General features: G+C 41.1%; 1 protein-coding gene across 1 annotated transcript in view; it reads left to right on the top strand.

Moving 5' to 3' along the window:
- Positions 1 to 985: 985 nt before the first annotated feature.
- The window catches only part of RASA2 (RAS p21 protein activator 2), a 78,638-nt gene continuing 65,253 nt past the window's right edge, over positions 986 to 14,370 (top strand). The window contains exons 1-2 of the mRNA XM_015413476.1: positions 986 to 1,163; positions 8,898 to 9,015. Of these exons, the coding sequence (XP_015268962.1) occupies positions 1,100 to 1,163; positions 8,898 to 9,015 (182 nt within the window). The 5' untranslated portion in view covers positions 986 to 1,099. The remainder of the gene's footprint in view (positions 1,164 to 8,897; positions 9,016 to 14,370) is intronic.

Raw genomic sequence — 14,370 nt, 5'->3', positions numbered from 1 at the left:
TATACATATATTATACCAGAAGGGTCTCTGGGTGGTTTACATAGGAGCCTAGGTCTGCTTTCCCTATCTACGGCCACATAATGCAGGGGGGGTTGTTGTTGTTCAGTCGCACAGTCGAGTCTGACTCTTTGCGACCCCATGGACCAGAATACACCAGGCCCTCCTGTCTTCCGCCGTCCTCTGAAGTTGGCTCAATTTCATGTTCGTTGCATCGATGACACTGTCTAACCATCTCATCCTTTGCCGTCCCCGTCTTCTTTGACCTTCAATCTTTCCCAGCATCAGGGCCTTCTCCAGTGAGTGCTCCCTTCTCATTTGGTGGCCAAAGTATTTGAGCTTCAGTTTCATTATCTGGCCTTCCAGGGAACAGTCAGGGTTGATTTCTTTTAGGATTGACTGATTTGATCTTTTTGCAGTCCAAGGGACTCTCAAGAGTCTTCTCCAGCACCATAGTTTATACAATGGAACATTTTCTTAGATGAAGCCTCCGTCCCATATTCAGTGACTAAACCCAGGCCCACGTGCTTCAGCGATTTTGCCCTTACCACGTGCCCAACAGCTAAAAACACAGTCGAGGCACACACTGTAGGGGCGTGGCAGGAATGTCTCTTACTGAAGTGTGATGATCTTACTGGCGGAACAAGCGTTCCTACTCCAGGCAACCAACCTTCCTGTCAGTTACGCCACGCCAGGCGGCGAAGCGGGCCCTGCCCTAAGAACGGGGGGGGGGGGGGGAGAGAGAGAGTGGTTCTCAGCGCTGCTCCTGCTACACACAGACGTTTCCTTCCTTTGCTCCAGCTAGCGGGAGGGGGCAGGGGCGAGAAGAGACAAAAGCGCATGCGCCCAGCTGTCTACCCGCCGCCTCAACCACCCCCGCTCCGCCTACCTTACCGCTTCCGACCAATGAAAGAAGAGGAGTGGGAGGAGCAGAGAGTTGTGGGCGGGGCTGCGCGGGTCGGGCCTTTGCCGTTGCCACTATAGCCGGGCAGGGGCCGTTGCAGTTGTCTCTACAGTCGGGCGAGTGGGATCGCGGGCGGGGGACGCTTGGCCTTTCCCCTCCCAGGTTGGCGGCGCGGTGGGTGCCCCCCCACCGCCTGCCATGGCCGCCGGTGAAGGGAGCGATGAGGAGGCGCGGGTGCTGCAGACTCTCCGCCTGAAGATTTGTGAGTGACTCGGGAAGGGCTGAGTGAAATCCAGCCTGGGTACTGGGGGGTATGGGATGGGGACGGGGGAGGATAGAGCCGGAAGGAAGGGCCTTCGCCTCGAGGCGGCCTCACTGACTCAGCCGCCGCGCTAGTCCAGCCCTCGCCGCGTTCCTCTGAGGCGCTGCTCTGCCTCGCCTCTCGGGTGGTGGTGAGGGGAGGACTGGGCTGTCTGAGGGGGAGGAGGAGGAAGGGCCTTGGGTGGCAGGGAGGGGGCCGTATAGAGGGGCGGGTCATAGGTGAAGCACACCTGTGGGGCATGCTGTGGGGGGAGGGAACGATCACATTTTGTTTATGAGCTGGGGTGATTAAAATCAGAAGTACAGAGGGGAGTCTTAAGGGCAGGGTCTTGTTGAGAGGGTGTGGGCATTGCCTTGACATTAATTGCTTCATGTATACCCGTTTTCTCCAGTGGAAACCCAGAGTGGCTTATGTTGTTCTCCTTGTCTTCATTTTATACTCACGACGACCTTGTGAGGTAGGTTAGACTGAGAGGGAGTGACTTGCTCAAGGCTGCTGTGGGGGTTTGAACCGGGGTCTTCTAGATCCTTGTCTGACTTTGTAATGACTTCACCACACCGAATCTCTAGCAACAGCCTAGAAAGCAAGCGGCGGGGGGGGGGGGGGGGGAGAGGAGAATGATGAGCTTCTTGTGAGAGCACTGGGGAGAGTTACATGGAAAGACAAGGGCAGAAAGGACTGAGACACTGAGCAAAACCATCCTCCTGACATTCTTTCTCAGTGCTGGGTGAAGCAAGTGCTTCTTTCCCTCATCCTGTCAGTTACCGTAGAGACTGTTTCAGTTATTATATGGTGGCAATCCTAGTTTGCTGCTGAACGCCCACTTGACAGAGAGCCCCTGGATTCCTGTTGAGAGTATCAGTTCGCTTCATGTGTCTCTAATTACTTGTCATAGTCACACTCCACTTTATTTTAGGGTACACTTAGGATGTGGTGTGTATGAATTAACCCCCAGAAATCTGTTCTTAGTTAATATGTAACAATACATGGTATTTATATAGTATTTTGTGGCATTCAAAGCACTTCATATACATTGTCTTTGAAACCATTTGTCTTTGTGTGTTTGTGAAGATGGCTAATGTAGTGGAGGAGGCTTAACAAGGGTGTGAAGAACAATGTTGTAGTGACTGTAGATGGGGACAGCTAGTGAAGAGTGTATGGTATACCTAGTATTAAATTAAGAGAAGAGTATATGTAGCTGTTTGCAGTAGATAAGCCAGGAGAAATCAGGGATATCTTGCATAAGAAAAATGAGTTATGAAGTTTTTGACCATTTATATAATGTTGTATTCTGAAAAACCAGCTTGTTGGGTCAGATATTAAGAGAAAGAAGAATTAAAGTTGTGATGTAGTGACCTGCCAGTGAAATAGACAGTGGGGATGTGGTGAGGTGAACTTGAACTGCAACCCTGTTATTAGTGTACATCAAGAAGGTATCAATAGAACAAGGATGCTGGTATATAATGGTACTGGAAATGGCATGGGTGAAGAGTCCGGGGTTTTTATTCATATTATTCTGGTAGGATGGCAGTAGCAAAAATAGTGGGGGGGGGGTTTGAAAGTGTGTCTAAGTTGGTGGTCTTGGCTCTAGTTAAGGCTGCATTTGTAACTGTCAGAGCAGCTGAACAAATGTATACTTTGTAGTGGTCCCAGCATGTATTTGGAAGGCAAATAATACAACAAGCTTGCTGTATCTCAGCAGGTGTGGGTCTCTTCAGTTGTAGACCTCTTGAAAATCCTTTGTGTGCTACCTTGAATTCCACAGTGGCAGAAAGGTGGGGCATAAAATAAATAGAGCTAGTAGAAGCAGTGCCAAGCAGATGGAATGACATGGCTGCTGTTTAGTTGGGAAATGCTCTTCAGTATTTTGATCTATATCAAAATGAAAATGTCATTTTTTTCAGTGTAGTGCATCACATCTGTGTGTAGTATTTCAAAGTGTTTTGTTTAATGTTTTAAAATAAACTGATGAACAAAAACTGAAATGCGTATGAATCTTGTGAAACACATGATGTAGCAGGAAGTTTGTACAGGACGTTCTGGAAGTGGTTATTTGTTACTTGTTTCAGTATCTTAATGGGATGGAGAGCAGTAGTATCCATGTTAACTTGGCCAAATGGTGGCAAAGAAGATTATACATTTGGGGAGCAAGAAAACCTAAGACTGCGTGATCAGAAAATTCAGTGGGCAAGAAAATAAATGTGATGTAGCTGGCATAGATTTCAGGGTAGCTAGGACAAACAGGATGTAGTGGTTTTCCGAAGGTGGGGGGGATAGAAGTACATTCATGTAAGTCGAACGTAACCCACTTCCTTTCTCACACTTTTATTCAGTCTTCTACAGAATGACTGGCAGCAGTTTTAACATCCATTTTAATGTGGAACTAGGTTTCATAATGTTTCCTTTGAATAAGATCATCTATAGAAAAGTATTCTTAGATTGTAGTTCTAATGTGCATACAACATGTCCTATCTTCATTATCAGATTCATTCCCAATAGTGCTTAGTTTTTAAAGAAGAAATGTATTGCATAAAAGTTGCCTCTGAAAAAATCAAGACCTGGAGCTGACTGTGGCTCAGATCATGAGCTACTCATTGCAAAATTCAGACTTAAACTGAAGAAAATTGGGAAAACCACTAAGCCATTCAGGTTTGACCTAGATCGCATCCCTGATGAATATACAGTAGAGGTGAAGAATAGATTCAAGGGTCAGGAGGCAGCAATCACCACCATCCCAAAGAAAAAGAAATGCAAGAAAGCAAAGTGGCTGTCTGATGAGGCTTTACAAATAGCAGAGGAAAGAAGGAAAGTGAAAGGCAAAGGCGAAAAGGAAAGATTTACCCAACTGAATGCAGATTTCCAGAGAACAGCAAGGAGAGATAAGGAGGCCTTCCTGAATGAACAGTGCAAAGTAATAGAGGAAAACAATAGAATGGGAAGGACTAGAGATCTCTTCAAGAAAATTGGAGAAATCAAGGGAGCGTTCCATGCAAAGCTGGCCATGATAAAGGACAAAAATGGTAGGGACCTAACAGAAGCAGAAGAGATTAGGAAAAGATGGCAAGAATACACGGAAGAATTATACAAAAAAGACCTCGATGTCCTTGACAACCACGATGGTATAATCACTGACCTCGGGCCAGACATCCTGGAATGTGAAGTTAAATGGGCCTTAGAAAGCATTACTAACAACAAAGCTAGTAGAGGGGATGGTATTCCAGCTGAGCTATTCAAAGTCTTAAAAGATGACGGGTCTGCTATTGGTTCACTGACTTCAGCCTTTGAGAAGTTCCTGGTGGTGATGCACTGTGCTAAAACTGATGCTGCTTTTGGAAGAGCAGTTCTTCAGAGCCTGTTTCTTCAAGACGACCTGCAGATAACATCAGGTACATGGCTCCCTAGTCATCAAATCACCGCAGACTGTGACTGCAGCCATGAAATTAAAAGACGCCTGCTCCTTGGGAGGAAAGTGATGGCGAACCTAAACAGCATGATAAAAAGTAGAGACATCACCCTGCCAACAAAAATACACATGGTCCAAGCAATGGTATTCCCAGTAGTCATGTATGGCTGCAAGAGATGGACTATAAGGAAGGCCAAGTGCTGAAGAATAGATTGCTGGGGAAAAGATCAACAACCTCAGATATGCAGACGATAGCACTCTAATGGCAGAAAGTGAAGAGGACCTAAAGAGCCTCTTGCTCAGAATGAAAGAGGAGAGCGCAAAAGTGGGCTTGAAGCTCAACATCAAAAAAACTAGGATCATGGCATCCGGCCCCATCACTCCTTGGCAAATAGAAGGGGAAGTCATGGAAGTAGTGACAGATTTCACGTTCCTGGGATCCCAGATCACTGCAGACTGTGACAGCAGCCATGAAATTAAAAGACGCCTGCTCCTTGGGAGGAAAGCGATGGCGAACCTAAACAGCATGATAAAAAGTAGAGACATCGCCCTGCCAACAAAAGTCCGCATGGTCAAAGCAATGGTATTCCCAGTATTCATGTATGGCTGTGAGAGTTGGACTATAAGGAAGGCCGAGCGCCAAAGAATAGTTTCTTTTGAACTGTTTATTTATACATTCAATTTATTTTACCGCTCTGACCCCGAAGGGTCTCTGAGCGGTTAACAGGTAGTTTCAAATACATTTTTCCCTAACTAAGGCCACATAGTATACAGGGGTGGGGCTGCCTACTGGCACCCAGGTGGCAGGGCTGTTGTTTTCCGGCTCCGGCATTCTTCCTCCAGGCGGTTTCGGGGTCAGCGTCCTGTCTCTGGTGTGCAGGGGCAGGTCAATTTCGGCTATGGTGCTGGAGAAGACTCTTGAGAGTCCCTTGGACTGCAAGAAGATCAAATCAGTCAATCCTAAAAGAAATCAACCCTGACTGTTCCCTGGAAGGCCAGATAATGAAACTGAAGCTCAAATACTTTGGCCACCAAATGAGAAGGGAGCACTCACTGGAGGAAGACCCTGATGCTGGGAAAGATTGAAGGTCAAAGAAGACGGGGACAGCAAAGGATGAGATGGTTAGACAGTGTCATCGATGCAACAAACATGAAATTGAGCCAACTTCAGAGGACGGCGGAAGATAGGAGGGCCTGGCGGAAGCTGGTCCATGGGGTCGCAAAGAGTCAGACTCAACTGTGCGACTGAACAACAAAAAATGTTCAGATTTTGTTTAAAGCCCAAACATATAACGTCTTGTCTTGTAATAATTATGGTTGTATTGGTACCTTCTGAACATTGCTGTAGTGTGGTCAACCAATTACATCATTTTTCTCTGCTCTATTAAGTTTAAAATTGTGTGTTACAAAGGGACAAATTTGCTGCCTTGTTGACATATTGAAGGGGTTAGTTTTACACTAAAAGCCACTATTTTTAAGGTGACTCTTCCTTCTTAAGTTGTTACACTTTGGAGCCTATGAGAATGGGGCTTGCTGTTTCCTTCTGCTGCTGCACCGCAGCCCGTGAAGCGATGCCTACCCCACCTAGGTCAGGGACCTTCAGAAAAGCATAGGGGGCAGAGGTTAGTCTGCAGTACATTGAAGGAATTAACAAAAATTGCCCTTTCTGCAAATGCAAGTGCTGTTACACCATTGGAAATGGACCCCAGGATTGAAATTCATGTTCTTTAGTCCCTGTGACACTAATGCAACAGAACCAAAATAACCTAAAAAAATTACATTAGTTCTCTTTATTGAAAAATTAAATGAACATTAATGCTTGGAAATAATAGCTCAAAAGGTAATGATGCCTTATACTATGAGATAAGAACTTTATGTACAATCTTTGCATGTAATTCAACTCATATATTTTCATACATTCTGGAAAGTATTTGTTGTTCATATTTGATAAACATATTTAGGAATACAGTGAATGTTTGTAAATTGCAAGTGTCTTGACTGTATTGGTTTACCGAGGGAGCTGTAAGTTGCACACCGAGCTGCAGACAGGTCTAGCTAGCACTGTTGTGCTCTGAATTTTCTTTGTAATTTTACATTCATTTCTTAGTTTCAATAGTAATCAGTATTTATGTAGTGCTTCCGTAATGTTTAAAGGCTTTTAATAGTTTTTAGTAATCCTTATAGTACTTCTGCGTAGTATGATAGTGTCATCCCAGATAAAGCAGGGTTAGGAAAGATGGCTGAGAGAATAGTTGGAGCCCATGCTCCACTTGGGTGTAAATCCTGTTGAACTCTGTGGAACTACTTCAGAGTAATATGTAGAATTAAGTTCAGTGGTCACCTAGTAAGTTCATGGTTGATTTGAGAATGGAGCCAGATTCTTCTCCAGCTTGTCTTCTTTACTTCACTTTTTTGACAAGTACACTATGGCATACTTCATTTGTTTGTTCATATCTTAACTGGTTGCTGAATCTGAGATCAGCCCACCCCAGGTCCTCCTGTAACTGTCTTTAGTTGTGGAACCTGTGAGGCTCCTCTGCGCCCAGCAGTACAGCCTCTTGATGGCCAAAACAAGGCCTCATGTTGTAAAACCACCTCCTCTGTGGAAATGGCTACTTAAACCACTGGAAAACAGTAGATTGAATGCTCCTAACAGGTACTGCCTTCTTTCCATGGGAAAGAAATGGTGAATAAGGTGGTTATCTAGTAACAGTGCTGTTAATAGTTATGGCTTAAAATAATCAAATCATCAAATACTGCATGTGGAACTTTCTACCTTCAGGGAACTCTTTCAGCATCAGCTTCTCAGAGCCCTGAGCTTTGCAGAGGATTCCAGGGCATGCAGCAGTGATTACATTCAGTTCATATAGGCTTGTCAAGCCTGTTGGCTTCACTGTTGCCTCACTTGAACTGAAAGTATGACCTAGAACACAACCAGTGCTTTCCAGCATGCAACTCCCTATCCTGCATTAAAGATTGGTAGTGGCACACAAGCTGTTCCTAGGGAAGCTCGTTCTGCATTACTGATAGTCCTTATTAGGAATGTCTCACAAGCTTTCGAAAAACATTGGGTTTTACAGTTTGAACACCACTGATCATAGTATTTCTGTAGTTTCTTGGACAGGGAGACCAATAATGTGGGTTCATGTCTAACCTGTAGTATTACTGGGCCTTTTAACTTTTGGTAATAAAGTTATTTGACTGGGATGCTTTGCTTGTTAGTAACAAGAACTGGAGATATCACTGCCATAGAATGGAACTCCATTGCTGTTTGTACAGGTATTGGTTTGAGTGTGCAATATTTTGCTGATGTACTGAAGTTCTAAAATGCTTTTCTTCTGAGTTTAGGTAGATCCCAAGTAGAATGATTTCACCAGGGTTATCAGGAAAACTAATGTAATGTGTTATTTATGTTCTTTACGGAAAAGTATCCCTTTCTACTAACTGCTTTTTAAAGCTGCATTACCATTTTATTTTATAAATAAATTAATACATTGTCCAAGTAAAATGGTCTAGTAATAAAGCTGGCATACTTCCTTTATTTACTTTTGGAGCTTATTTGCATATTTCACTGGCAAGGTGTTATCTCATGTACTCCCCACTGTAATGTGTGAACATGAGTTTAGTACAGTTGAAGAAATTGTGCAGACTCTCACTGAAAACATACTAATTAAATGATTGTGGATACATAATGAGTGATGTTACAGTTAACAAGGGCTTTATAATAGATTATTAAACAAGATAGTGTTTTGTGAAAAAGGAATAGGAGATGGTTAACACCTAATCTAGACTGTATGTTTGTGTTGTGACTTGCAGCCATATTGCTTTAGGCTGCTTCAGCAAGCTGTGTCAAGCCTAACCGGTTACCAAGATGGGATTCCTCTCTAAGGAAAGTGCAGGTGTGGCAGGAAGTGGTGTTAATGAGACTGTGGGAGGAAGCCTTCTGTTTATATCAATACTGAACCTGTTCCTATCATGCTGTGCTATTCTGGAGGGGATAGATCTTGTCACAAAAGGAGAAAGCACAGGCCTTGACTATGATGAAGTTTCCTTTTTTAATTTCTCTGTTTTCTATGGTATGTTTTCTTGATCTATGTTGCTTTCTGTTAGTGGTGTGGGGTTTCACTTAATTCAGAAAATAATGAATTATGAGTTTTGTAATATTTTTTATTTTCCTTTCTGTATGAAAGCTCTGCAGGTAGCTATAGTGTTGTAAACCAATTGCACTTTCCCCCTGTATGGTGTTTAAAATTATTTTCTTGTCTCACTAGGTGAAGCCAAAAACTTAGTGCCATACTCTGGACCAAACAAGATGAGAGACTGTTTTTGTACAATCAATCTAGATCAAGAAGAGGTTTTTCGCACTCAGGTAGTAGAGAAATCTTTAAGGTAAGCCATTTATCATTGTATAATATCTAAATCTTAAAATAGCTGTTTGCTCACAGAGTGAGTTGAAATGACCCCTAGAAAAGCTTAAAGCATAATAATTTCCAAATGAATCCTTTTAGTATCCTTTCTAAGGTTTTTGCTGGATCCTTCTCATAAGACTTGCCTATGAAAGGTGGTATGAATAATTCACTCCAGCATTTCCTCCCATGTGCACTCCAGAACAGGACTCAACAAATACGAGATTGCCATGGTGGCTAGAAATTTCATTGTAGCACCTAGAATTTTTAGGAATGACTTTATTGTAGCATATCGCATACATTCTCAGTGGAAGTACAAAGAGCTGGATCCAACCAGTTTTTGTGCTTGATGACCACCACAAAGACTGCTTAGGATCTTGGGACCTACATGGACCGTGTGGAGTAAGGGCTAAACAGGGGAATTGGCCATGACTGAGTGAAAAGACTGGCTGGTGCCCACCCAGAACTTGTTTATCACTTCTCATCACTTTATCTTACACAAAAATAAATATGCACAGTTCTTGTCATAACTTGTTTGTATGTAAACTTAACTCTACACCATTCAGGAGTGGTGGATAAATTCATTTCTTAAGCAGTTATGTTCTACAGTGGTCTAATATTGAATTAATTGAGCTTTTTAAAGCAGTAATGTAATTACTACAGATTGGGGAGAAGTTAGGATGGGGTAGAGGTTATTTTTTTTTGTGATGACAACCAGGGTTTCCTCTATGTTTATATTTAAATATTACAACACCTTTGTCATAGTTTCAATAAAATGAGAATCTGTGAAGAGGTTAGGGCTAGGGTTTGTGACAGCAATAATTAGGATATGTGATCACTAAAATACAAAACCCTGAAGGCTGAAAAATTACTCTGGCTCCTACATTTTGGGGCTGGGTCTTAGAGCCAAATAACATTTGTAAAGGACTGCTTAGAAAAATCATGCCATCAGCATTGGCCTCAAAATCAATCTTGTACATTATTTCATTGTAATTTCTACAGAAAAGTTGTAGAGTGTTTCTGTAGGTTCTCTAAATGTACATGTGATATCTGATAATGAAAATGTAGCTGTATAACTGATATCTGGATAATAATGAAGAGGCAGGGTAGCCTTGAGTGTCTTACTGAGTCTGCCTCTCGTACAGCGCAAACTCTCACTCACCCCTCTCCCTGTATGTTAAACCAGGATGCCTTCACAGGATGTAGCATGTTAAGCAATGGCACTACTCACCTTGGCCAATAAACCACTTCCACATTGTAGGGAGGGCTATCCCATTGACTTTACTCTCCTTCAAAGTGAGGCTGGAGATTGCAGAAGTTGTTGCCGTTCAGATTCATGAGACACCAGCTTATGAATGGACAGAGCTCATGAAACAAAGTAAGGTCTGTAGAAAAGCTGTGCATTATTTTAACAAAACGAAATTCCTTATGTTGAGTCATTATCTTCTTCCATCCATTTAATTAACCATCCAATTCTAGATGAGTAACAGTATTTTTGGAGGTTAGAAATACTATCGTGTCTTGCACATCCTACATATTAACCTTAGATTTCTTACAGTTATAGAGGTGGAACATTTTTGCATAATTTTTAACTTTCGTTCCTGTATTCTTATAGGAATGTACTAAAATGGGAAATTCATTGTAGGTATACTTGACATTTAAATTAATTTTACCTAACAGTGATAAATTTAACTTTGCCCACAAGGATAATTTGTTTAAATCTTTTAAATAATTTTTTCAACCTTTAGCCAATACATATTTTAACACCGTCTATAAGAGTACTACATTGTGAGACCTAGGTTAAGATGTACAGAAAGAACTAATTCTTTGAAGAAGGTTTGTGTTCGGAGGAGGGCGGAGCTAAGCGCTACATGGTGGACGCATAGGAGGAAAGCTCCCGACTTCAACCCCCTAAAATCAACTTGAAAGCGCTTCCAAACGGACTTAATGCCAAAAAAAGGAATAAATAACTCGTCCGGAAAGCAAGCGGCTAAAAATAAAAGGGCTGCGAAATCTGTTTCGGAGTTTTTTTCGCCTTCAAACGCGGCCGCGAGCGAGGCCTCAACAGCACAAACGGTGGACAAAATGGCGCCCGATAGATCAACTGAAGAAAACCCCGCAGAGACGGAAACGGGCCCAATAACTAAACGGGATTTAAGAGAACTCAGAGAAGGCATTCTGCACTCCATATCGGAAATCGTGGAAGGAGTGATCCAGCCAATACAAACGTCAATAAATAACATGGTACAAGAAATGAAGGAGATTGCCAAAACAGCGGACACGGCGGCTGAACTGGCGATAACGATGCAAGAAGAGGTACGTTCACTGCAAGCTTTTGAAAACTCAACTTTAAATAGGCTGGCAATTTTGGAGAATAAATGGAGGCAGATGAATCTTAAATTTCGCGGCCTCAGGGAGGAAGAGGAGGCAAAATCTGATTTACCAACGCTGATGTCAGAGTGGCTGGCGGAGGTCCTCGGCTTGGGGGAGGGAAGGAGGCCAGCCATAATAAGAGCACAGCGTCTTGGAGCACTAGCAACGGCCCGAAATGAAAGACCTAGAGACATACTGGTTCAATTCGCCTACCAGACTACAAGAGACAAAATTTTAAGAGCAGCAAGATCCAGTAATGGTTTGAAATATCTAGACCATAAAATAATAGTTCTTTTGGATCTTGCTCCTGAAGCTCTGGAAAAGAGGAAGAGCCTCAAATTAATCACCTCGAAACTCAACATGGCAAAAATCCGGTTTAGATGGAGCCCTGCATCAGACGTGATAGTTTACAAGAACGGACTACAGTTCCAAGCATCGGATAAAATCACAGGACGAGCCCTGCTAAAGGCACTATCGGTGAAGTTAACAACGGAGGAAGAACAAGAACTTGCAGGGGAATGACTTTTTTTTCCCAAGCCCTTTTATGTGCATTTATAGCGGGAAATCCTAGCCCTTGGACCGGCTAGGTGAGTTCGTCAACCTTGCTACTAAGTTTTTCATCTACAGTTACAGCTATACTCAGCATTTTCTGGACAGATTCGGTAAAGAGAGGAACCCAGTTGTTGCATTTTAAGTTTGTTTTAGAGTGTAACCCTAATCTTGTAAATAGTAGTTAAAGGCAAAACTTACAAGTATTGATTTTGTATTTAAGTGATCTAAATAACTTTTATTGTTTATTGAAATTGTGAAACTGTTAACAGTGAGAGAAGAAGTATTATATTATTTTTATGGTATTAAGTCGGAGGAAAGGCAAGAGTAGAGGTTATTACTAACTTTACTTTTGAAAACATATTATATTGCTTATGAAGTTTATTGGAGAAACAAGGAGAAATCTCGCCTTAAGGATTTTTGTTTAGAAATAGCCTATGTAATTTTGAACTTTAACAAATGTAGGTAGAAAGATAGTGTAGTTTGAAATCTTTGATTATAAAGGTGAAGAAATCAGACTGTTTGCATTAAATTTTATATACCTTATATTATTTAAATTATAAGCAAAGCTATGTGTGTTTATGATATAGAAAGGTGAGGAAACCAAGAATTTTTTCTTTTCTAAGTTAGGTATGATTTTTGGATGATTTTTTTGAATTCAGCTCATTATATATGGATATATATTCCTTAGAAAAGTTAAATTGGATACATCAAAACTAATGTATGGCTATATATGGTGGATTTCATCTCAATTTAATTATATTTTTTAAATTTAAGTTAAGTTAATTGTGTTACTGATTGAAGAAGGGAACGAAATCAAGGAATTTTTTTGTTAATATTGAACATGGTTTTTAATGGTTTATATGCATTTGATAATCATCCAGAGAGAACTTTTTTCTTTTTTCTTTTTAAACTTAGTTTTATATCTTAATTTGAGTTCAACTGGGTATAGGTAAATTGAAGGTGATTTAACCTAGATATTGTGTTACAACAGCTTAGAACTATTTAATACAGCCTTATAACATTGGTTAAGCATGCTGGAATGGCTCTAGTCTAAGAAGCCCGACATACCACAAGGATAATAACAGAAATAGAAGGAAGAATGAAAAAAGGCAAGAATGGAGGCATGAACATATTACAATAGGAGGGGAGAAGGAGGTTGAAAGTTAAACTTATCAGAATTTAAAATATAATATACCCTCAGTTTTGAATAGGTTCTAAACAGGGAGACTTAAGTGGATCTCCCTCTGGACTGTCCTGTATTTATAGGATTGTCCAATAGACCTACACCCTGGTAGGGTGATTTTAGAGGTTAGGTTTATAGTTAAGTGAGTTTTGGGGAAGAGGGAAGTTTAGGGGAGGGAGGATTGTTGTAGAATTGTTTTAGTATATAAACAGAAAAGGCGGATGGCGCAACATTTGAAAATAGCCACCTGGAATGCAAGGGGATTAAATAATAAAATCAAAATTAGAAGAGCAACAAATTATTGGGCTAAAAAGAAAGTACATATTTTGTGCATTCAAGAGACACATCAAAAATAAAGAAAGTAAAATATTGAAGAATAACTGGTTTGAACATCAATATCAGGCTATAGGAACATCAAAGGCGAGAGGAACGGCAATATTGATTGCTAAAAATGTTCCCTTTATCTTTGAGGCAGCAAGAACGGATCCTAGGGGTAGATATATTTTTATCAAAGGAAAACTGTACGATGAACCCCTCACTTTAGCATCGATATATGCCCCAAATACAGATCAGATCCCATTCATTCAAACTACATTGCAAGAACTAATGAATTTTAAAAATGGCGAACTCATTATTGGAGGGGATTTGAATTACATAGTAAATCCCAAAATAGATAAAACATATAAAAAACACCCAGTAAAACAGATAAAACAAGCCATGAAAAACACACAACTTGAGCAGATTTTTAAATATTTTAATTTGGAAGACGTATGGAGAGTACAAAACCCTGGAGTTACACAATATACCTATTATTCACCCAGACACGACATCTATTCCCGTATAGATTTCATTTTAACATCCAAATCAATGGTACCTCAAATATTAACATCAGAAATAGGAGATTGCAATTTGTCAGATCATGCGTGGGTGGGGTGCAACTTGGAGAAAAAACAATCAGACGGTAAAGGTCCAATCTGGGTGATGAATAAATTAATTTTACAGAACGAATCTTTATGTCAAGGTTTACAACAAAAGATTGAAGAATATTTTAAATTTAATGAACAGTGTGAAGCAAAGCAGGCTAACATCTGGGATGCATTCAAGGCGGTCTTTAGAGGGCATGTCATTTCGGCAGCCTCAAACTACAAAAAAGAAAGAAACAAGGAGATTAATGAACTACAAAATAAAATCAAGCAATTAGAATTAAAGCATATGAAGCATGGGGGGAAC

Source organism: Gekko japonicus, unplaced genomic scaffold, assembly GCF_001447785.1.
Source record: "Gekko japonicus isolate JY-2015 unplaced genomic scaffold, Gekko_japonicus_V1.1 scaffold155, whole genome shotgun sequence".
NCBI classification, from domain to species: Eukaryota; Metazoa; Chordata; class Lepidosauria; order Squamata; family Gekkonidae; genus Gekko; species Gekko japonicus.
The sequence above is the reverse complement of the archived record's forward strand: the minus strand, read 5'-3'. Positions and strand labels throughout refer to the sequence as shown.